The sequence below is a fragment of the Leptonychotes weddellii genome, chromosome 12, assembly GCF_054177405.1.
Source record: "Leptonychotes weddellii isolate Sample4059 chromosome 12, ASM5417740v2, whole genome shotgun sequence".
NCBI classification, from domain to species: Eukaryota; Metazoa; Chordata; class Mammalia; order Carnivora; family Phocidae; genus Leptonychotes; species Leptonychotes weddellii.
In genome coordinates, this window is record NC_138380.1 from 59,404,826 (window position 1) to 59,430,879 (window position 26,054).

A 26,054-nucleotide genomic window follows, 5' to 3' on the forward strand; every position below is an offset into this window, starting at 1 on the left:
TTTATTTATTTATTTATTTGACAGAGACAGCGAGAGAGGGAACACAAGCAGGGGGTAGTGGAAGAGGGAGAAGCCGGCTCCCCACTGAGCAGGGAGCCCGATGCAGGGCTCCATCCCAGGACCCTGAGATCATGACCTGAGCCTAAGGCAGACGCTTAACCGACTGAGCGACCCAGGCGCCCCTATTAACAACATTCTTGTTGATGATCAAAATAGTAATGGAAATATAAAATCTTCGGATAGCTGACAATTGTCTATGAAAGTGTTAGACAGTAACCTACTTCCAACATTATGTCTAGCATCTTGTCATTTAACTCTTCTTAATCCCTATATTAGGTAGAATAGTCTAGGTTAGGCCGTGTTACAGAGAGGCACCCAAAATTCCATAATCCCATGGCTTAACCCAACAGAAGTGTTGTTTTGTTTTGTTGTTTTTGCTCACCAAATAGTCCTGGGCAGGTGTCTAGGTTGATGAAATGGCTCTCTTCCAATAAGTTATTCAGAGACCTGCTGACAACAGCTTTGTAATCTTTAAAACATGCTTCCCAGTGTTCCCTCGATGTGGACATCCCAGTTATCCTGAAAGGAAACAGAGCATGCAGGAACATGTGTAGAAAGGCTTTATGGGCTAAGCTTGGAAATAGTGTATGTTACTTCTGCTCACATTCCATTGGAAAGAACTTTGTCTCATGGCCACACCTATTTTCAAGGGAGTCTGGAAAATACAGAAGGGCAAATGGATTTTGGTAGATAGCACAGCCTCAGTCATAACAGCACCTGGTCATCATACTGAAAATTTGAAATATTCTCAGGCCTATACTGACAAAAGGAATTATCACCAACACAAAACGTTAATGGATTGGGTGTATACAAAGAACACAAAACCCACATTTTCCAGAACAGCTGATATAGAGCATATTGGAACAAGTTGATTTGTAGCAGGAAGGAGACAGAAATGTTACAGAAATATGTTGAATCTGTACACAGAAAATGTTTTAAAAATTTAGACTAATGGGAAATTGAGGAGTTGGAACGGCTTCCTTATTGGCATACTGTGACAGTGTCTTCTAAAAAAAAAGACATCAAGTGACAGAATGTCCATCTATAAAAGTAGACTATAAAAATAGAAGCTATAGACCCAAAGTGATGGTGTGTATTCCTAGGCACCAGGTTAAAAACTAGAATTTTTAGCTCTTACTGTCAATATTGGGATGATAAAATAAGATATGACCCCTGTCACAGGCTCCCTGGAGAATATAATAGAAGACAGTCAATTAAAGTAATAATGACTAGGAGCTCCTGGGTGGCTCAGTTGGTTAAGCATCTGACTCTTGATTTTGGCTCAGGTCATGATCTCTCAGAGTCATGAGATCGAGCCCCATGTTGAGCCCTGCATTTGGCTCCGCATTGGCGTGGAGTCTGCTTGAGAGTCTCTCTCTAACTTTCCCTCTGCCCCTGTGCTCTCTCTCACTCTCTAAAACAAAAACAAACAAAATAATAATAATAAAGTAACAATGACTGTGCAGTGTGATGAGTGTGAGATAATAGAGGTGTATAACAAAGTGGTGTAGGGGCCCAGAAGAGGAGCATCTAAAGTCATACTTGGAGATTGAAGTGTGCTTCTTGGAAGAGGAGGCACAAGCTGAGTTTTGAAGGGACAACAAAGGAGGAGAAATACGATATCAATGGGAATAACAGGCGCAAAGGAAGAGGATGCATCCCCTTTATGATTTGGGAGATTGCACTGGGAGAAAAGAATGAGAGAGACAGAGAGAGGCCAAAAATGAAAGTGAAGTGGTCCAGGGCCAGATCATGAGGGGAGTGTATGCAAGTTACAGAGTCTGGATTCAACTTCAGTGTTGGGGGAACCAGGGAAGGCATTGTTCATGCTTCAGTCTTTTTAGATATTCTTTTTTTTTTTTTAAGATTTTATTTATTTATTTGACAGAGAGATAGAGAGCACAAGGAAGCAGAGTGGCAGGCAGAGGGAGAGGGAGAAGCAGGCTCTCCATTGAGCAGGGAGCTGGACGTGGGACTTGATCCCAGGACCCCAGGATCATGACCTGAGCAGAAGGCAGCTGCTTAACCGACTGAGCCACCCAGGTGCCCCTAGATATTCTTGAACATCCAGATCCACACTTTGGATCTGGAACTTTTCCCTATTTGCTCTATTCAGGACCCACTGCCGAGTAAATAAATACAACACCTCAAACAAGATAGTTTTTAGCCAGTCAGTTCACCTGTTAATTTATCAGTTGATTTATGTTTGTGAGTTATGATTACTTACAGTGAATGACCATCAATCAGTAAGCATAATAAAAATATATGGTAATATAAAGGACAAACAGGTTTAGCTTGGGCAGCCAAGAGACACAAGCAAATTCCCCAGCCTTTCACATGGTGCATAAACATGAATAAATGTTCAAAAAGGAATAAAAAGAAAAGGAATAATGACATATTTTTTAAACCACAATAAAGTACAAGAAATACCAATGGAAAAAAAGGACAGTATTGTAGCCTTTTACTATCCTGAAGTGTGTGCTTCTCAGATAAGAAAGAAATTGATAAAGCGAGTGCCTTGGGCTCAGTCTTGTGACCTGAGTTAATACTTCCACTAATGACCTGAAAGAGGAAGTGAAACCAGTCAGTTACATTTTCTGATGACAGCATTGCTTTCTTAAGTTAAAAACAGAAAGGAGGAAAAAAAAAAAAAAAATCACCAGCTGAGCAGACATTAAGGATGTTGGGACAGTGTGATAGCTAGCTAAATTAATCTGGACTGTATCTGCATATTATACACTACATGGTTGTGAATAATTTTAACTGTGTTTCAACCAAGGGCTTGAAAACAGATGACCTTTTATTCTTTGATCCTACATCAGTAGATATATTGCATAGTGAGTAATGGTTTGAATTTTAAAACAAGAAGCCAGGATCATAAACTTGTAACATATTAGAACATTTTAATGTAATGAGTGACAGGTCACGAAGAGAAAGAGTGATAGATGAAATGCTGACACCTCCATTTTGGGTAATGTACAGTTGCTCTTGCTGGTTTGAGATTTGCTACAATTGGGAAAGCAAAGTGATTCAGTGAAATGAACATGGACTTTCACATCCTGCCCTGCCCTGCTGGTCAGGTTGGCTTGGGCAAGTTACCTAATGGTTCTGAAACCCAGTTTCCTTCTCTGTGAAATAGAAACAAAATTATGGTGTTAGGAGTATTGCAAAAATCAAATGAGAGTACGTGCATGTATGTATTTCACCTACTCAGTAAATGGTGTGGTGCTGGTGAGGAAGAAGGATGGTGTCTGGGAAAGTCTAACAGTAATTCAGCAAACAGAGCATGTTGTGCTTTCTTGAAGAGTGCCATTATGTAGTAGGAAAGCAGGACTCATTCTGGAATCCTCTCTTCATTCAGTGTTTTGCATACTGACTACCTGGAGGCATATAGCCACAGCCTCATGAAATTAAATAGTGTGTAGCTTTCACCCTCATGAGGCTGAATAGTCCAGAGCATAGCTGGGTGTACATGGGAGCAGGTTGCACACACCACAATTCCGTGTCATAAGGGTGTTTGCAAAGAGACTGACTGCAGAGAGGAGAAACTGCTAACTTAGCTGAGGAGCCTTACAGGAAAAGGTTCTCAGAGGAGAAACCCTTTGAGCAGAAACTTAAAAGGTTGAGTAAGAGTTACCATGTGGACCATGAGGGGAAGTTTGTTTTCCCAGGCATAGGAATTGTGCAGAAGTGTGGAAGGAGTTTTGGCATGGTGTAGCTGGAGAAGGGAAACTCAGTATGCCTAGAGCATATGGTGCCTGGGAGGTGATGTGGGATGGGCCAAAGGCAGGATGCAGGGTTTGTATGTTACTCAAGAGGAGAGAGCATCCAACCCAGGCCAGGTGCTGGCCTTTCTACTTATCTGCTGGTTGGTTTTGGGCAAATCGTGTTGTACCTCCATTTTCTCTTCTCTACCAAGGAGCATAATGTTACCTACCTTGAAAAACTGTAGTATGAAACAGTTGTAAAACACTGCCCTCCGTGAGGGTGCACTTTTTTCCTTCTCACCCAGTTTGGAACACACGATTAACTGCAATAAAGGAGAGTTAAAACTCTCTTACCTGGAAACTCAACAGAGAGTGGATTGTGGGATGGGCCCCCACTTCCCCTGAATCATCACAGGGATCATTATTTGATTAAGGTATTCATCTGCTGCAATATTTTATACATTCCTAGAACATGACCCTGACACTTTCTTTGGTGTGTTCCACTCCTAGTTGACTTATGCACTCATGATCAGAACATGTTATAAACCTGAACTTGTAAAGCGCAGAGTAGGGAAGAAATTTGGAGTGATTTCCATTAGTATCTGAAAATGAGCATCTGAATGAAGGTTGCCTACCATGCTTGTGTAAAGGAATTGAGATTATGTCAGCTGTATGTGTGCCTTGTCATGATTACACAGATGGATCCAAAACTCTTGTCTTGAATAAACAGTTTTCATTCATCTAAAGGGAATGCTAGCTGAAAGATTCAATTCAGTCTATAAATTCAGCAGTGACATAACTGAAAAACCCCAGAATTACCATTGTGTATTTGTTATTGCTGAATTGTTAAAGTTCAAAATATGTGTTTAGGAGGAAATGAAGTAAAATGACACACATCTTCCTTGTTTTTGGCAAAACCCTGGTAAGTAACCATCATAGCCACAGCATTAAACATGTATAGATTCTTCTCTCTTTTTCCTCTCCTTTTCTTCTTTCTTTCTTTGACTGCAGCTTCCCTCTCTCTCAAATCAGCCTACTCTCCACCCTTCTTGAATTAGGTTGAAAATCAGCTTGGACAACCCATTTATTCCCCTCTCCAGTTTGCCACCACACCCCACACATTTTTTCCAGCCTCTCACTCCTGCCCCACCTGGTTCATTAGCTGTGGTGCTGAGTCTAGCAAGACCAGGGAGTTGATCCCTTCTCTCTTTTGTTTCCAGACTGTGGAAGTGCTTTCTCCAGTGCCATGTTGATCTACCTTGTCCCTCTATTTCCTTGTATCAGTGGAGCATGCCTCTTTCTCAGGACTTGTTCTAGAATCTCTCTCTCGCTCTCATTCTTCACTATCTTTCTCCTGGTATTTAGAGGTAATTCTCTGAAGTACAGTGTTAGAATGATGCTGCTAAGTGTGAAAGTATTTGTTTCCTGCACTATAGAGTGTAAGTTTTGTGGGGTTTTTTTCTTGCTGTGTTGAGGGAAAATCCCAAACTACGATGTGTGTGTGCGCTTGTGTGTGTGCATGTGGGTATGTAATGGGGTAGTAGGAATGTGTAAACTTTATATGTACATCTAAATATCATTCAATTCCAATGGACTAGATTCATTACAAAAGCATAAAGGAAAATAGGTATATAAAATGAGTTTTCTCTAGAAACTATAGAAACATAGTTATTCATGCTATCATATGTTGATTTTTAAAATATAGAACTTTCAGAATCACCCACCAGTTGATTAAGAACATCATTTTTTCTATTTGTTAATAAACTTACATTTTAATAAGGCATGTAAACCAGATGTGAAAAGTGTATAACTAAAGACAATGATTATAGTTCCTTGAACAAGCCAAGCACGCTCTAGCCTCAGGGCTTTTCCACTCCCCATTCTTTCTGCTCAGAGTGCTCTTCTCCCTGATATCTGCATGATTTGTTTCCCCTAGGTCTCTGCTCCAAGATCACCTTCTCAGAAAGCTTTTACCAAACCATTCCACTTTAAACAGAATCCTCAACCACTGCTCCCAAATCCTGCAAATCTATCTTTCCTGTGCTGCTTTATTTTCACCATCTAACAAAATATAGATTTATTTTAGTTGTTTATTGTTCCATGTCACCCACTAGAATGTAACCATCATGAAAACAGAGATTTTGCTTTATTCCCTGTTTCTCTGCAGCACCTAGAACTATGGGTGCTCAATAATATTTCTTGGGAGGAGAGAAGGAATTCAAGAGGCAAGAATGGTTCCAAGTAGAGCTAAAACCTCGAATGCTTTGAGGTTTATGAAACATTCTAGTAACAACAGTACTATTTGAGTGTGGGAGATAGGCCCACTATTGGGAACAGACGGTTTAATATATTATATATTCCTTCTTTGTTAATAAATTTGAATGGTTCAATAATGAGTAACTTTTCCCTCATCAACTATCAGGTCATCCTGCTACAGCACAGTTGGACAGGAAAGGCAGTATAAATGTTTGGTCCTTTGTCAAAATATTGAGTTGGTTCACTTGGCATTTTCAACAGGTGCCCAATGAGGTCTTTTGGTTTTCAGTTAGTGTGTTCATTTCCTTCTTTTTAAGTATCATTATGAACTCATAGATTTGAATATGTTTGATGGGTCTTCATTGTTGCCAATAATACTTTATTGATGCTCAAATTGCCTTAACTTTGGCTAGTGAGAGCCTCTTCAGGTTGACTCTTGGGTCCTTTTGACATGATCCTGGTAATGGTCTAACTTGCTTTCTTGTACAACAAAATATTTTAGGACCATCATATATTTCCTACACTAGCCCTAGAATCAGCCATTTTGACAAGGATCCCTGGTTATTTTAAGAGAGACATGGTAGGGGCATCTGGGTGGCTCAATTGGTTAAGCGTCTTCCTTTGGCTCAGGTCATGATCCCAGAATCCTGGGATAGTCCCGCATCAAGCTCTCTGCTCCGTGAGGAACCTGCTTCTCCCTCTCCTTCTGCCTGCCGCTCCCCCTGCTTGTGCTCTCTCTGTCTCTCTCTCTCTCTCTCTCTCTGTCAAATAAATAAAATCTTAAAAAAAAAAAAAGAGAGAGAGAGAGACATGGTAGTTAGAGACCATGGTCTGGGTGCTTAGGATGCTCATTACTTCTAAATTAGCCATTACTTTGACCTTTACTGTGGACAGAACTAGAAAATATATTTTTGGATAATTTAATGTTAATAATGAAAGCAAAGAAAGCAGAACTACTAAACTTCTATTGTATTTTCATTGCCATTAAGGGAAGTTGTATTAAAACTAGAAAAGATAGAAAGTCACTCTTAAGGAAACCTTGAAGCTTAGTCTATTAAACTGGCTAATACATATTAAATGTATTTAAATACACTTAGATGGATTATGTCACAGAAAGAACTTATGTATCCAAGTCCAGAAATACTGCTAGTAAACTCTGAGAAATCAGAGATGGCAGAAATTCCACAATAAGCAAGAATTATCCTATTTGTAAAAGGGAATACTAAAAACTCAAAAATTTAATATAGTAAATTTCACTCTGATTCTTCATCAAATTTAGATCTGATTACAATATAAATGGCTTTAAGGATTTAGAAAAAATTGGGATTTTTCTGAAGCCAAATGGATTCACTCTAACACCAGACTAACACCATTTTGTCTTACTTATAATATTTTGTAAGTCTCATATCATGCTCTATTAGATAAAATGGGTAAAAATAAGTTAGAGATCAGATTAAAAAAAAACAAGATGAAGCTACGTCTAGTCTCAGGACGCACTTTAAATATAAAGATACAGATAGGTTAAGAGTAAAAAGATTTTTTTTTTAAAGTAAAAAGATTAATATATCACCTGCAAATCCTAATCAAAAGAATTCTTTTTTTTTAATATTTTTTTAAGATTTTACCTATTCATTTGACAGAGAGACAGCAAGAGAGGGAACACAAGCAGGGGGAGGGGAGAGGGAGAAGCAGTTTCCCCGCTGAGCAGGGAGCCCGACGTGGGTCTTGATCCCAGGACTCCGGGACCATGACCTGAGCTGAAGGCAGATGCCCAATGACTGAGCCACCCAGGCGCCCCCTAATCAAAACAATTCTTAAGTAGCTATATTAATTTAGACAAAATAGACTTCAGAGCAAGGACTTTTACAAGAAATTAATATAATCTTGACAAAATATGGTAATCCAAGGAATGGAGATCAATTTAAAATGAGTAAACATAGTTTGCTATGTGAAAAGACCAAAACCACACTATATGATCATTTCAGTGGAACCAGAAAAAGCATTTGATAAAATCCAATATCCAATTCTGATAAAAATTTTCAACAAACTAAACATAGAAGAGAACATCTTCAATCTGTCATTGGGTATATATGAAAAATGTACAGCTAATATTATACTTAATTATGAAAGACTAAACACCCCCACACACATACACCCTGCCCCAAGATCAGGAGCAAGGCAAGTATGTTTGTTCACACCAGCTTCTATTCAGCATTATCAAAACTAGTACAATAAGGCAAGAGAAATAAATAAAGACATACAAATTGGAAAGGAAGAAGGAAAGCTGCCTATAATCTTAGATAACATGATATATGCACATGGATCCATAACTCAATCAATCCATCCATCCATCCATCTATCTATCTAGAGAGGAAATCCTAAGGGATCTCCAAAAAAAGCTTTTAAAACTAATAATCAAATTTAAGAAGATCATAGGATACAAGATCAGGTTATAAAAATTAATCATATTTTTAGTGAGCAATTAGAACTTGAAATTTCTATTTTTATAGCATCAAAAAATATGAAATATTTTACAATAAATTTAATAAAATGTCAAGGCTCGTGCACTAACATCAACCAAACAAAATGCTAGGAGAATTTTAAAAGACCCAATAAATGAAAAGATATACCATTTTCCTCAGTCTGAAGATATTGTTAAGATGTCAATTCCAAGTAAATCTGTAGCTTCAGTGCAATCCTATCAATATCATGAAGGCTTTTTTGAAGAAATGGAGAAGCTGTCCCAAAGATATAATAAGAATAACTTGGAAGAACCAAAACAAAAAGAAAAAAGAAAATGTCATAGGATTTATACTACCTGACTTAAAGACTCATTATAAAACTGTAGTAATCAAGAGTGTGGTATTGGTATAAGGATAAACATATAGATCAAAATAATACAAGAGAAAGCCCAGAAATGGATCCACACTTAATAATGCCTTGATTTTTGCCAAAAATGTACAGACAATATAATGGGCATTTGGATAATTTTTCAACAAATGATGCTGGAACACCTGGATGTCTACTTCTGGGGAAAACAAAATGAACCAACACCCCTACCTCACACCATCTACAGAAGTTAAATTGAAATGGGTCATAGATCTAAATGTAATGGCTAAAAATATAAAATTTCCAGAAGAAAAGGCACAGGAAAAATATCTTTATGATGTTAGAGAATGGTTTGGTAAGACACAAAAACCAGAAAATATAAAAACAATTAGATATAATCAAAATTAAAAACTTTTCTCTTCAGAAGTCACCATTAAGCAAATGAAAGGCTTATTGTAGGAATCATTTCATAATGTACAAAAATATTGAATCACTCTGATGTATACCTCAAACTAATAGGAGATAGTATATCTATTACACTTCAATAAAATCAACTTTTTAAAAAAACTTGACAAAAGAAGAAAAAATGAAAAGCAAGTTAAAGATTTGAAGAAAATATTTTCAAGCTTATGTCTGATAATGGATTTATATTTAGAACATATAAAGAACTCAGTAATAAAAAGACAAACCTAATTTTTAAAAAAGTCGAAAGATTTGAATAAGCACATTACCAAAGATATGCAAGTGGCAAATAAGACATAAAAAGAATTTCAACATCTTTAGTCATTAGAGAAATGCAAATTAAAATCATAATGACTGTGACTACACATCCATTAGAATGGCTAGAACTTAAAAGACTGAAAATACCAACTGTTAATGAGGATATGGAACAAATGGAACTTGGATTCATTGTTGGCGGGAATGGAAAGTGATATAGTTACTTTGGAAAACAGTTTGGCAATTTTTTATAAAATTAAATACACAGTTACTAAAAGACCTAACATTCCTACTCCTAGATATTTGCCCAAGAGAAATGAAAAACATGTCCATACAAAGACTTGTGCTCAAATGTTTATAGCAGTTTTATTCAAAATAGCCAAACCCAAATGAATATACAAATTACACTGTATCCATGCAATTAAATACTACTCAGTAATAAGAAAGAACACAATGCTAACATATGCAACAACACTAATCTCAAAGGGATTATGCTGAGTGAAAGAATCCAGCCACAAAAAGACTAGACTACATTGTATTATTCCATTGATATGAAACTCTTGTTTCAAGTTCAAAAATCCTTTAAAAAGGGCTCTGATTCATCCAGCTGGAATCAGATGCCTTTTCCTGAATCAGGCAACCATGATGCATTGTGATTGACTCAACTTGGGTTAAGATGGCCATCCTTGGGCCAGTCAGTGGGAGTGGAGAAATGCCCTATAAAAGGATATATCAGCTCCCATTTAAACCACATGATTAGAATAAAGAGAAGGAAGATTTTTCAAAACAGAGTGAGGATTTTATTGAGGGGAGACCAAAAAACAGATCACTCCTAAGTTAACAGTTGGCTGCCTACACACATGCATGGTGCACACAGTCTCTTACACATACTTTCATGCATAATACAGTGTCAAAATTGCTCCTGCCACCAATGGCTAAGTATATGATGCAATCAAGTGATACAGTAAAGTGATTCAGGAAGGTGTTTGGTTCTCTGACCCTCAAAGGTCTTGGTTCAGTGGCCAGAAAAAAAGATCTTTTAATGAAGCCAAATACCTGACTGTTTGTTCTCCAAGTGACTTCAGATGGGCTAGACTTTCTCTTGTGGCACCTTAAAGCCAAAAGAAATAATTGCTATATTCTCTGATCTTGAAAATTTTCCCTGGATGTAGGATTGCTGCCTCAGAGGAAAATATGATGAACAAATCAGTTTTAATGAGGGAGGAGTATTGAGAGCTGGTTGGGAAAGAAACCAAGAATTTTGATGTGGTGTGAGGTGTCCGTGAGAAGTTGATATGAGTAGAAACATCTGGTGGAAAGGCAAATTAGATGATGATACTGGGTTTGGAGTGGTTAGATCCATAGGAGTCATCCTCCATACCCCCAACATCTAATCCCTCACTAGGTCCTACCTGTTTTACCTCCTAAATATCTCTGGAATCAGAGCACTTTTTTCTCCATATTAGTATCACTACCCAAGTTTAAAGCTACCATTATATCTCCCCTTGACTCTAGATCCATGCTCATCTACACTCATCTCCTTCCTCCAATCCATCCTCATACTATAATGAGTAGACTTTTCAAACTGAAAATAAAATTCTGTCTCTCCCATGGTTAAAGACCTCCATTGTTTTTCTGCAGCTTTTAGGATAAAAACTAAAATCCTAAGCATATGCCTCCAAGGACTGTGCACTAGAATGTGCCCCAGCCCACCTCTCTTGCCTCATCTCCTACTATCCTTCTGATTGTTTCAGCAACCCAGCTACACTGGCTTTCAGGGACCTGCCTTATTGCCCTCACCCCAGGACCTTTGCATATGCTCCTCTCTCTGCTGGAGTATTCTTGCATAGTTAATCATGTTCAGTTCTTCTGAATAGAATTTGAGCACCGCTTTCTTGGAGAATATTCTCTTAGTCAGATTCTTGCTAAATCATTCTTGTGGGGCAGTGGGGCTTTTCTTTGGTTTGATATTATGCCCTCACTGATGTGAAAATGCCCACTGGACTGTCAGCTCCATGAGGGCAGAGACCACCTCTGTTTTACTCACTACTACGAGCATGTAGAAGATATTCAGTGAATATTTGCTAAATGATTGGATGGGTGGATGGTGGAAGGCAGAGTCATTTCCTGGAAGAAAATGTAAAAGTAAGAGTAGGATTGTAGTTTTGCTTTATTTTGTTTTTAAAGGAAAGAAAACACAAAAAAAATTAAAAACCACTCTCAGATTATTTGGTTATGGAGTAATATAAAGACCTTTCCCACTGGATGGGGAAGTCAGATTGAAATAAGAGGATGAATAGCTTTGACTTCACTATATGTAATTCAAGTTGGGGCTATAAGAGGTAGAATTTCAGGTTAGGAGAAATAAGTACAGAGAAATGCCCTGTAGTTTTGGCACTGAAGACATTGCTCCCTTTTCTGATAAACTGAATTTCTGCAGCCTGGGGAAGGCAGGACTCACACTAAAGGGAGTTTAATATGCGTGATCATTTCCTAGAGCTTAGAGAATAAGAAGAGAAAGGTGGGGCAACAGAAATAAAACTAAAAAATAGACAAAGGGTACATTTATTTGACTGAAGATATTTTTAAAGAACTTTGAGAACCACAGGAGCTCCTCAAGATGTTTATGTAATTGAATATAATTTATCTGGGATTGAAAGGAATAATAAAACATTTTTCACTTAAGTGCATCTGGAGGCATATGAAATTGGACTCTTGATGGTGGCCTATGCTTGACTGTGTCCTCAGTGCTTTGTCCTTGGGCTGCAGACTGGAAATGTGTTTTAGAGAGTAGACATGAAGCACAAAATATTAAATGAACTTTACCATATTCAAAATGCCCAACAGTGTAACATCCTCCTTGTTTGGCAGGGAAAGGACTCAACATTTGGAAACTCAGCAGTGCATTAAGTATTTTAATAATCATTGTTGACACACAAAGCATATGGCCTTTCAGAACTCACTGGGTCAAATGTTGAAGTCTTCTTCTAGGTTTCTAAAATTACTTTACAAAATTAAACAAAATAAATTAAGGCACATTTCAAAGGATATTAATGCATGAGCTTTGTATTATAAGCAACTGAAGTAAGTTTTCTTATATGATAAAAGAATATCTACGTAAAGGAAAAAGCAAAATCCACAGTCCCCCAAATTAATTTGCATTTAATTAGAAGATCTCGAACCTCCCCATTAGCAGGCCAGTCTTGTGAATACGTTGTATTTATTGTTTACTCCTATTCATGCTCAGATATCCCCCTGCCTCATCTCAGAAGCCTTTATTGTCCACCTGCTTATCATTTATATCCGTTATCTGTGGCCACAATAATGCTGTGAAATAAGCAATTCTAACATTCAGTATCTTAAAACAATAGGCATTTCTTATTGCTTACAAGTCTGTGGGTTAGCAGGGTAATTCTGGTCTCTGTCAGGCTCACTCATGAGTCTGTGGTCAGCTATAGGGTAGGGAGGGCTTCTGCTCATCATGGTGGCCTCCCCCACATCTCTTTGGGTCAGCTGGCCAAAGGCTGATCTGTTGGGACAACTGGGCTCTCCTCCTTGTGTCTCTTGCATGCACAAGACTCTCACAGCCCTCCAGCTGGCCAGCCTAGACATATTCTCAGGTTGGCCTGGGCATATTCTCATGGCCATCTCAGAGAAGCAAGAAAGTGGAAACATGCTAGCATTTTTTTTTCAAGCTTCCAGTTTCATCACATTTGTTAACATTGCACTGGCCAAAGCAAGTCACATGCCAAGCCCCGAGTCAGAGTGGGAGGAGCCTACAAAGTTAAAGGGCAAAGAGTGGGGATACTGGGAGGCCAGTATTTGGGGCTTTAATGACATCAACCTACGTCCCTGCCCTACACCACCCCCAGCATTAATCAATCCCTATCCTGCACTCTTAGTTTTATTGTTGTATTTTTCCTATTGCATTATAATATAGTTGCTAATTAGTCTTCTCTAAAATACTAGAGGGTCCTTATTCCTAAGTGCATTCATTCATAAGTATTTACTGACCCATTGCTACAAGACTTATTCCTTTATAGAGGCCCCAGTACCTAGCACTAGTCCTGACACATAATAGGCGCTCACCAAATATGTGCTGAATGAATGCATATGTGAAAGTTCATACCCATATTAATCTCCTTCCCCTTCTGAAGAAAAGGGTGGAGACAGATGCCTCTCAGGATCCCATTGAGGAAGTCTTCCTGGCCTGAGCAACTGGTGAACCAGTGAGGGCTTGCAGTGAGGTTCTCAGATGCTTTGAGACATCTTTCTCTTCACATTCTCCCATTTCTTCCCTCTGGAACTTGGGTTTTCAATTAGCAATAATCATGCCTCAGATAAACTCATGGGCTACGATACTGCCACTGTGCAAAGCTGCAACTTGGGTTTTCTTTTTTGTGTCTCCTTATTTCTCTCAAAGGAAGATAGAAAATCACTACTTTTAACTAATTCTAAATTCATTTTATAGTCTGTGCTCCCAGGCATCTTTGCCTAGAGTTTCTCCACTCTACAGTGGGAAATGATTGAGCTCCCGGATTTATTTAAGCTCATGGTGTGGTCAGTTTGGGAGCAGCTAGATGGCTTCTATTCTCTGGTTTTCCTGGGCCTGTAGACCAAAGATACAGAAAAATTCTTAGGAAATGTTTTATATAGTTACAGATACAAGACCCTATTCATACAGGATATTAGTTCTATCAAAATGGTGTTAAATGCATTGGCTCATTTTTTTCCAATTCCATATAATCTACAGGAAAAACTTGGGTTTCTGGGTAGAATCATAATTCCGAGCCTCTTGATTTTCCAGTGACCAGTGTTAAGTTGCTTGAGAGGCAGAATTGTATGACTTTGGAGTCAGGCAGGCTAATCTAGAATGGCAGCCGTGCTCATTAGTTACTTTCCCAGATGAATCCTCTTACCCTTAGCAGTCAGAGAGGGTAATAACAGAGGCTAAAAGAGAATGGCTGGCATGTGGTAAGTGAATTGTATTAATTGTTCAATTGTATCAATTGTATTAATTGTGAATTGTAGCTATTGTTAAATTGCTTCAATTGTTAAATTGTTGTAAATGGTAACAGTTGTATCAATTGTTGCTATTATTATAGAATGCCCTATAATTTTATAAGCTGTGGCTCTAACTAGTATTATCAGTGGTAAAAATTAATGTTTTATATCAATAATCTTCGTGTTTATTTTTATTAAAAAATAAAATCATTTCTAAAACAACTTTGTAGGTTATACCTTAAAATGGTACTTAGGCACTTTACCTTTTGAAATGGCCTGGAAAATTTCTTCATTCAGTCACCAAATATGTATTCAGTGCCTGCTTTGTACCAGGTCACTAGGTGCTGAACATGCAATGGTGATCAAGGTAGACATCACCCTTGCCTCCTGGTATCCTGTGATGGAAGAACTATCACTAAAGAGTCAGCATTACTCCCAGAGTAATTACTTACCATTACTTAACAGTTATCTGCCTACTAACTACAACTGCATGAATTATCTGAAATAAAGTGGTATTTGGCTGACTTTCCCTGCCACACCATATGGTGTGGTGATGCTTCAGATTTGAGGAAGGAGAAATTTTGAGTTCACCCTTTTTAAAGTAGCTGTATTATTTTTAAAACCTATTTTATTTTTTAAGATTTATTTATTTTACAGAGAGAGCATGCACAAGCATGAGTGGGGGGAGGGGCAGAGGGAAGGGAGAGGGACAAGAAGACTGCACTGAGCATGGAACCCAAAGAGGGGCTCGATCCACAACCCTGAGACCATGACCCGAAATGAAATCAAGAGTCAGAGGCTTAACCAACTGGGCTACCCAGGCACCCCTTAAAAGCTTCCATTTTATTATCAAATAATGTATAGAATTGACATTTCTGAATTTTTTACTGACCTCCATTTTGAGCTACTACATGGCTGAGGGGTAGAGGGAGAATTGCTTGTGTACTTACTCAGTAATAAAAACTTGAAAGTTTATCAGCTTTTTAGGCTGTGTCACAGTTCTCTTATTTGGTATCCTCGGTTGGATCTTGGAACAGAAAAAAGGACATCAATGGAAAATCTAGTCAAATCTGAATAATGTCTGTTGTTTAGCTAATAGGATTGTGTCAGTGTTGAGTTCTTATTTTTAACAAATGTACTGTGTTATGTAAGATGCTAGCATTAGTGAAGCTGAGTGAAGAATATACCAGAAATCAGCTTCAAAGAAATATAGGGAAACAACAACAGGGTGAAAGTTATTCCTTTGCCACTGTGCATGTTTCCAGATGTCTCCCCACCATGGTTACTCAGTGAATGCTCTGAGAGGAGAGGAATTTTAACTTTTGACTGACAAATAGGATGGCACATCTGCTGTAAAATCATCATATGCAGTACTGTTGTTGAAGTCCTTTGAAGGTAAAGAATGGATGTTGTAGGGTCTTCTCGCTTGCCTGGAATTTTCAAAGGTGTTTTCTTGTGTGAGAGAGATAAGCCCACTATGGGTCTTCCCTCACTGGCAAATTTTAACCACCTAAGAGTCTGAGTGGTTCAAAAGCTCCCTTTTACTTTCATAGGTACAAACACAAGTACGCCTTGCCAAAAAAAGCTTTGACAAATTGAAGATGGATGTGTGTCAGAAAGTGGATCTTCTTGGAGCAAGCCGATGCAATCTGTTGTCTCATATGCTAGCAACGTACCAGGTAACAAAGTGATGTTGGTTATAGTGAACCAAGAATGTTGCGAGGTTTAGGGGGACAGAAAGACAGTGTTGGAGCTAAAAGTATGGTTTGGGCATTATGAAGTTCTGAATGTCTTGCTCACAATTTACTTTCCACCCCTTTCCCTTCTAGTAGACTTACAGTTTACTCAAACTGAATATTAGCTATTTCCTGTGCACACACTGCTTTCTCACTTTCCTGCATTAACTTAGGTGGTTCCATCTGCCTGAGTGCCTTTCCCCTCCATTGTACCTTTCCATAGTCCCCTCTGTTTGACGTACCAGTCTGAGTATTGCGTCCTTCAGAAAGCCTCCTCTGAATTCACTCTCCGTTGTGGCCTCTACTTCCCATGGCACCATCAGTCACCTACTCATCAGGTTGTCATAATTCAAGGAACTATTAATTTTTGTCTCCTTCTAGCCTGAGTTCCTTCAGGATAGTACTCATATCCAACAACAGTGCTTTTGGGCACCAACTGAGTGTGGGAGGCCAAATTCTGGGTGTTGTAGGGAATATAAAAATTAATGAGACCAAATTCCCTGTCCTCAAGGAACTTAAAGTTTCAGAAGGAAATCAGAGATAGTACATACAGTCTGACTATATTTTCTGTACTTCAAGGAGAAAGCAGGGTGTGTGTGCTCAGTGAAATAAGTTCTACAAAATCCAATGAGATTTTAAAGAGGGACAAATCGAATCAGCGGAGAGATCACAAAAGCAGATTGGTAATGATCCCTGGGTTTTGGGGGATGGATCACATGGGACAAGTACAGAAAACAGAGAGAAGAATATCCCAAAATGGTGGAGCATTATTAGCCATGGGAGGCAGTATTTGGGGGAACTGGGAAGCATTGAGTTTGGCTGAAATACGAGGTATAAAGAGGGGCATAATGGGAAACAAGCCTGCAGAGGTGAGTTGGAATCCTATGTGGGCACCCTTCTCCAGGGCCTGTGGCTAGATCTGGGCATTCGAAACATTAATAGCTGTACTGTCTTTCCTTACAGACCACCCTGCTTCATTTTTGGGAGAAAACTTCTCACACTATGGCAGCCATCCACGAGAGCTTCAAAGGTTATCAACCATATGAATTCACTACATTAAAGGTATGAAAGCTAGAGAAGCCATTAGAAAATCTTATGAAAAGTAATGTTTTGTTTACATCAGAGTGTCCATGGCAGCAATCATCATTACTGCAACAGACTCCCAATGTCAAAGAGGGAACTATGTCCCCTAGTATAGTCTTTTTTTGCATAAGTGTTCGTCACAGCAATACAAAAACACAGCTGGAACCTTGGGGTACATATTAGTGGAAGGTGAATTGTGGGGACTGGTCCTGCTTCTTTAAATGACTTGTTTGACTTTGTTAAAGGGAAGATTGTACAAGTCTAGTATACTCCATAACTTTTTAATTATTCAAATATGCTCACTTGAAGAGGTATTTTTCTTTCCTCTGTTACTTCTGACAAATGTCATTTTATTCTGTGAGTATCATCTAATACAGAATTAGATTCCTGTAAGACTACAGGAATATTTTCCAGTCGAAAAAGCAACATTAAACTCAGTGATTTCTCAACTTAAAGGGGATATATGCAAATATCTGATTCTCAGGATTGCAACTGAATGTGGAATCATTTTGGTTGCTGAGGGAGAATGCATGTCGAGAAGGAAGTGACTTGGGTTCCAAAAGGATTTTGAGAATGAGAGAACACTAGGTACTTTGTTGCCAGGTCATATCTTTGGGGGGAAAAAAGACCAGGAAAGAACTTGTTAATACCTTGAAATTACCTTCCTTCTAATTTTTCAGGCAATTTGTAAATGACTCATCACCTTGCTTGAGAAAACATTAAAAAGCCTTTTTTTTTTTTTTGCTTTAAAACACCTCTCTGATTTTGAAATGTTTATAATGTCACTGCATCTATAAAAGTACTAAGACAGAAACCTTTAAGACCCTGGCCCTTTAAATGAAAGTCCCAAGAGGAACCCAAAATAGTTCACTCACCTTGAGATGCACCTGCCCTGACTCCAGACAGGACATCTGGCCAGTGAAGTTTGTTCTTCATAATCCTCCCGTTAGCTGGTCATTTGCTCATTTATTGGCACTCGCTGACATGCTGCATGGTAACCGGATTCAGAATGTGCCCCTTTTTTTGCTCTGTCAGCTGGACTGAAGCACTTGAGGGGAGGGACTTCTTATTTCCTAGGTATCCTCCTTTGTCCAGCCAAATGTTTGTATCCAGTGACCCCAAAGCCTTTCTTATCACATCATCAATATTACCATTGTTGGTAGGACTGTATTCCTTCCCCATAATTTATTACTCACTTTTATCACCTTAGGAAGCAGCTATCCTGACCAAGCCATGTTGATTAAAATTATCACAACTCACACTCTTCACATTTCTTATACAGGCCTGAACAGAATCCCGTCACTTATTCTTTGATAAGGCAGAGAGTTTTAGGTTTTAGGGTGTGTATGTGCATCAGATTTTATTTTATAATAAATACAGTTTCAGAGTTTGTCTTTTGAAAGACAACTGTACATAAATCAGCTAGGTGGAAGATGGAATGATGCCTTCTGCAAAGACGATTTAAAAGAAGTTCAGGTTTGAGTTAATTGCATATAAAGCACACTATGAAATTGAAGTTGTGCCACAAGCATGGAAGAATCCTTATGTGTCGCTCTGGCCTCCTGTGCTGAGGAAAATATGGCTCTTTAATTGTTGCCATGATATTTATCCTGCAGAGAGGATCAAGCTGATTATGTTAGAGGATTTCTGGGCAGAGAATTTCGTGAAAGTTTGATGGCACTGGTTCAGGATATAATTACAAATATTTTGGGCACATGACTATCCATTGCCTTTTATATCCCCAGAGTCTTCCTTAAATTATGGTTTATGTAACAGTTTATGGTTTAATTGTAATATAAACTCAGTAGAAATAATATATCTGTTGAGGTATAATATAATTATAGTAATATTAAGAATGTTAAGTGTCCAGTAATCAACCAACTAAACTAGGCTGTTATTACTTTTCTAGAATGCTATTCATCTAGTCTTTTCAATGATGTTATATTGGAATCACAAGCTAGTCACTAATTATTTTCTTTATATGGACCTAAACCTATAGAATAGAATCCTGTTATCACACAGCTCATTATTGCCCACATAGAGGCATATTACATATCATCCTGCATGCCACAAAACATGAAAATGAAAATCACTAATACCTTGTGTATTACCAGCAAGCATGAAGATATTACCTGACTTAGCAACCTCTTGCACTAATGTATTTTTTTTAAACATACCTTGTATTTAAAAGATTGTGATTTGATTGAGTCATTTTCAAAATGTCATTTTCTTCTGAATGGCACTATATATTGATAATGGATATTTTGAAATTCAAATAAATATTTTCACCATTTATTTGTTCTCTGGATTTACCTGAGCAAATAGCCCCTGAAATGCCTTTTGGGACTCTGGCTGGAAAGAAAACATTGTCTTTGGAGAGGTTTGCCCAGCTCTGTTAATGAAAAGCAACCCATTTGTTTTCTTTGCTGCAGGGTGTATTCTGAGTGTTGGTAATTGTGCCACTGCAGCTGGATTTCCTGACTGTTAGTTTTATGCTTGATGAAGGATGATAATTAATGTGTTAAACACGATGCATCCTGTTTGGAGGGAAGAGACTTCTGCTGCAGAATTACAGGGATATAACTCATGCCCCAGAAGTTTTAAGTTTTATTTCTAATGAACCTTTCTCTAGAAAACATGTGTCATTCTTTCCCAGAATAATTTTATTGTAAAAATGAATCGAGTCTCCACCTCTTACAACTTGAAAAATACCCAAGTGACTATGTTGACATTTTGCAAATATTTTGTGGTAATGTTTTATGTGACAACTATTGCTTTTTTACTCAGGCCTGATATGGTTCTATTAATTGTACCTTTATTGACATAATCCTTCATCATTTAAATTTTATGATTAATAAATTTTTGTAGCATTTTAACTTTATGGGAAATTTAGCATTGAAATTTAATATTACAAAAAAAATTTTTAATATTACAATTTTTTAAAATCTAAATACAGCAAAGCTCAAATTTAAAGTGGAGAGAACCATCTTTTGAAGTGATTTCCAATAAAAGAAGCAATGTTCTAATCTCGCATTTTCAAACAATAAATATTTATTGTTTCATTAAAGTGCTACTAAACATAGGGATTTTGCATGGGTTATTATTAATGTTAATTTTATACTGATTCCAAATCATCGGAGAATGTCTTTCACATGGTAGAAATAGTCATGGAGATAGGAATGGAATATTTCTAGCCATATCTCAAAAGCACTGTCACTTTTTTAGAGAAAGTAATTTAGACCATGAGTTTAAAAGCATTTTTTTAGAAAGCTGAACGAAATGCTGTCTGTAGGAAAACAGTGCCCTGTCTTAAATTACCGACCCTCAGATGTGGTCATGTTTACTTCATCCTTCCAGGATGCCGTTTACTTACACATTTCCCCACAGATCCAAAACAGGCTTCAGAGAAGGCAAAACAAAAACAAAAACAAAGGCAAAAGCAAAATACCCCTGTGGAGTCGAGTTGGCTTTTCCCTGGAAAAATCTAAAATTCTGTTTGTATTAGTGGTCTTTTCTCCCCTATTACGTGGGTTGAGTTAGATGTCTTTATAGAGAAGTGAGCACTGGGGGCCCTTTGAAAAAGTGGACACACCCACTGGGAGCTGGTTGAGGGGAAGGCATATCCTTCCCTGATTTTTTTTTTTTTTTAAAGAGATCAGAGTGCCTATATTTAATGAACACGGCCAGTAGTAAAATGGAGTTCTGTGATGTGCCCCATTCCAGTGTTTTTAGCAGGAAAGCCAGGTGTTTTACTCTGGATACATGATAAAACAGAGTATGTAAGGTCAGAAGCTCTGGAGACAGCCAGACCTGGCTTTAACTTCGGCTCTGACACTTCCCGGCTATATAGAGGGGGCGGTGGCACCAGTGGTCCCACAGTGAGGGTCGTAGGGATGGATTTATCAAGAATTCTAAGGTGGATCCAGAAGACAGCCATTGGTAGTATCGATACAGAGGGTTTTGTTGAGGTTGCCAGGTTCTGTAGCCTAGTGTAAGTTCCTTACTGTTTTTACCCTAGATGGTAAGTTTTGCAGTGAGTTTCTCAGGCAAGGCTGTGAGTGGCAGTGGGATAGGTGTCCCAGACCTCGCCCAGGATGACCCAGTCCCTCCCTGACTCCCACAGGTGCTCTGGCAGCTCCATTGCCAAACATGTGCTTTGGCCCTGCAGGCCCTGGTCTGGGCTGAGAGAATTCCCCCAGGGATAGGAGAGGGCAGGGCAGGCCTGCAAGCAAGAAAGGCAAGGAGGCTTCCCACCCTGCAAACAGGGCTAATTCTAAAAAAATGCACTTTGACTTTGCAACTGGCTTTTGCCCTGCGCCAGGATTTTAACTAAGGAAACCCGAATTTGAAAACCTAACTTTGGGCATGTTCAAAAATAACCATTGAAACAGATGTGCCAATGTTCCCTTTCTTCTCTCCTGGGGTCTAGGACTTAGCACTCTTATATGGAACATCATTCTGGAGACCAAAATGCTTTTAGCTTTCACAATTCAAAAAACATCCTTCTCTAGATTTTGTTTTTCTCAAATTTGTATGCCTAACAGCCTTCTTCCACCCACCTCCACATTTCTCAGTTAATCACTTGAACATTTACCGACAAGCCACACAGCTCTGTAGTTACTTGCTTTGAAAATAAAGCCATAATAGTTTTTATGAAAATTGGGTAAATATCTCTGCAGTGCTGTTTTAGTTGCCAGTCCCAACATGGCAATTATTCATGGCGAGCATCCAGAATATCCTTGTAGACTTTCAAGTTTTCTCTCAGTGTCATTACTTTACACAGCATTTAGCAGAATGATTTTTTTCCCCCAAGCTGCTCCAGGCCAGATCATTGCAAAATTGAGATGCATCCAAGTCATGGGAGAGGAGTGTGTAGGGGGGCTGACCATGGCCACCACTGTAGTCTGAGGTGGACAAGCCAGAGTGTGGCTGATCATCAGTCCGTCCATCCTTTGCGATGACTGGCATTGGTTCTTCCAAGCAGCTGGTGGTAGCTCAGGCTCTCCTCATAACGGTAAGTTTCCTCTCCATCCTTTGCTTCTCATTCCCTTACTTTTACTCGAGGGGAATGGAAAAATATTATCATTGTGTGGGCAGTTACTTAATGCCAGAAACTCTGCTAAACGTGAGGTGAAGTAACGTCTCAGAGAATTTGTCATGGTATGTGTGACTCTAATGTGCCAAGGTTGGATATTATAATTAATAATACTCTTAGGTTCAGCACTAATATATAGAAAGTGCATATATTTTATCCTCAAATAAGCTTGAGAAGTTGGGTCTACTTGGGTTTTTTCCCCCTGTGTTTCAAAATGAAGAAACCAAAGCTCAGAAAGGTCTAGTCATCTGTCCAAGGCCACATGCCCAGGATGTGATAGCTCTGGGAACAGGGATGCTCATGCTTTTCCCACTCTACCACATGTCACTTCTTCAAGGGGGTACTTCCAGCTGTGAGGCAAGGAGAGCAAGAGAAGGCACAAGGGCCACCTTTAAAAAGTCCAGTTGTAAACTTTCAGTTAAAAGTAACACTTTGAAATGTTTGCACATAGGTGAAAAACATCCTCTGTATGTCAGTCCCTCAGATACCTAGGAACCTAGGACCCTTCTTTTACAGTTTGGAGTGGAGTTTCCTTAATCTCCTTTGGCACTTCATATGAAGGAGTTCAGTAAATGTTCTTGGCTTGGCTATTCAATACTATTTCTTAACTAGTTGTAGAAGACCTGGAATCAAATATTGCTTCTACCTGTTCATGGTTGAATGGCCTTCAGTAAGTTACTTCACCTGAGTCTCCATTTCCATATCAGGAAACCAGGAAGATAGTGTTTATCTGGGTTTTGTGAGATGTGTAAACATGGAGTGCAGTACCTAACACAAGATGAGCCCTTAAGACATCTAATTCCTTTTCGACCTTGAAAAATTGTTGATAAGAAAGCACATTTTGATTGCTCACGATGAGCTTGGTACTGTGCAGAAGCATTATCTACATTAATCCTCAGTGTTCCAAGGAAGGTATACTTGTCATTAACTCCATTGTTCTGAGGGGTGAGCAGAAGCCCCCAAGGGGTGAAGACCCTTTTCCATGCCCCAGCACTACTTGATCTATTTTCATAGTGCACCTCTTTCCAGGACACTGTGATGCCTTCCCAGTAACAATTTTCCATCGTATTTTAAAGAACAAGATTATATATCTTACTTATGATTGTGTTTATTTTTCTCTAATCTTACTTTTTGTTCTACAGTACAATTCAAGAGTACCTTCTGGTCCTAGATTAACAGTGCTCCTTATATAGTATCTTCAGAGATTTATAACTGCATGGGTGGGGAGGCCACGTGTGCTAAACGTCCATGAATTGTGCGTCTCATACACATCATTGGCCTCTGCTTTTTATTCCTCATGTGCTACCAATTATATAAACACAAACATACACACACCCAACTGAGTTCACCATCTTTTAACCATGCCTCACTATTTTCAGCACTTCCATTTCCTTTTATAGACAATCACTTGGCACCTTCATATGCATACAGTATAATTAATGGAAAGTAGCCTAAGAAAATTAAATGTCGTAATTAAAGATTAGAGAAAATGTCACTCGATTGTCAAGGCTAAACTTAAACTTAGGTCATTATATTAGGGCTGGCTGCTAGCCTTTTGTCTGTGAAATTTGTTTTGTGAGTAGTTTTGCTTTCATTCAGATGAATGTTGCTCTTGCTTTTATTTTCCTAATACAGGAAGTAGTAACTCCCATTATTATATTAAGCTGCTTCCTTTCTAAGACACTTTTGCAAGCTCAGTCTGCGCATTTCCTCTGTCACACTGATCTTATATATTGTGTGTGTGCTTCCTGAAACCATTTAAGCATTGATGGAAACTATTAGCATGTCAGTGCAGCCTTAAACAGAGAAAGGTTACTTAGTCTAAAAACATTCTTTCCTCTGTACAAAACGTTTCATTCTTGCACGATGCTGTATTGCTGCTAATACGTAGTGATTTTCACAAGCAATTTTAATGAAGGACCCAGTTGGGTTTGGGGTCTAGAAACAGAGTGTTTTGACGTTTCATTTCTGGACGTGGATTTGAATGTGGCTTCCATCAGCCACTGATTCAAAATAGTTCCATCTGATGGCCACCCCTGGCTGTGCAATCAGCCAGGCCTCTTAGGCTCATTTTGCCTGACCAGATGTTCATGTCACACAGAAAATGCTGTCACCCCTGACTTTTACAGATGCTGTAGGGTTAAGCATTTTTAGCTGAGTTGTGGACTTTAAAATACTATAAAGAATTTACCTCCACCGCGGCCCCCACTTAGCCCTTTTCATCAAACTTTGAAGAAAGCACTGGTTCACCATGTAGAATATCCTGTATCGGACAGGCACACCCAGGAACTAGTGCTGAGAGAGGAAAGGGGATGTGATTCGTGCTCTGTGATGTTTCAAAGTGCCTCTAAGTTTCTTTATTAGCTATATTGTTTATCATCTTTGTAAGAAACAGGTTCCATATGTGTTGTTGTGGTTTTTTACCCTTGCTGTATGGAGGAGTATTTAGCTCAGTTTGATCTAAAAGTCTCTCTTGCTTCAAAAGATGCCACTTAAAGATATCCTAAAATTGACTATGGTGATGGTTGCACAACTCTGTGTCTATACCAAAAACCACTGAATGGTATACTTTAGATGGGTGAATTCTATGGTACATGACCCAGTCACTTTGTATCCCCCATGATAGATTCCCCACACAAGATTCCCCTTAGCTCAAAATTCTAATATTTAATAAATAAGCCCAGGTGTTCAGTATTAATTTTGCTTATGGTTCTATAAACCTTTTCCTGTTATTCCCCTGAGGCTTTGAATTTCCTAGCTAAAGAGCTATAATTTTTAACCTTAAAGTTTAACCTTAGGTACATTAATTTATCAACCAAACACGTGCATATTTAGCACCTCTCTTGAGTGGCAACAGTCAAATGGTTATAGGGACAATGGTAAGAGGAAGAGAGGAGCAATGGTAACAGGAATTATTAATAATAAAGTAGTGATTGGAACTGTAGCCATTCTGTTAGTGAAGCACAATAGTGACTTAACTGTGATCATGGTGACAGGGAGCCAACAATTGAGTCCCTGCTAATGGCCCAACAGGGAAGGGGTTGAAAAGAAGGAAGGAGTGGTTTACATTACAAAGGGATTGTCTGAGAGCTGCTGGAGTGTGGTTATGAGGGGAGGTCGGCCTGGAGACAGAAGGGATGATAACCATGGAGCTGTCAAGGGCATCTCAGGGGCTTAGGCAAGCCCTGTGGCAGCTAGACACAGCCGGCTGAGAGCAGACATGTCCTGGCCCTGCCTAGTGCTGATTGAGAAAAAGGAAATGCAATGAGAAGGTAATTGAGCAAACCAGGAGGCCTGGACAAAGCGTCACAGAATTGAAAAGTGTGTCTTGGGGCCATCAGAACCTCAGCTGAAAATACTCCCGGCTTCACTTTGACCAGAGTTGGACCATTCTATGGACAATAAAGCTGCGGAAGGGTGTGTGTGTGTCTGTGTGTGTGTGTGTCTGTGTGTGAATAAAATGCTGTGATTGGCAGATCTATTGAAAAGAGTAAGTCTTTGACATCTGTTGAACTTCTCCTTATGGTTGCATATTTCCAAAATATACACACACACACACATGCCCAG

The 26,054-nt window shown here is 38.8% G+C and overlaps 1 protein-coding gene and 1 pseudogene across 23 annotated transcripts in view; one reads left to right on the top strand and one right to left on the bottom strand.

Moving 5' to 3' along the window:
• ICA1 (islet cell autoantigen 1) overlaps window positions 1-26,054 on the top strand; it is a 146,494-nt gene that overhangs the window by 83,457 nt on the left and 36,983 nt on the right. For all 23 annotated transcript variants that reach the window (XM_081800489.1, XM_081800491.1, XM_031031410.2 and 20 more), the window contains 2 exons: window positions 16,127-16,252; window positions 17,273-17,371. In XM_081800489.1, the coding sequence (XP_081656615.1) occupies window positions 16,127-16,252; window positions 17,273-17,371 (225 nt within the window). The remainder of the gene's footprint in view (window positions 1-16,126; window positions 16,253-17,272; window positions 17,372-26,054) is intronic.
• Window positions 13,877-13,948, bottom strand: LOC115942028 (U4 spliceosomal RNA; annotated as a pseudogene).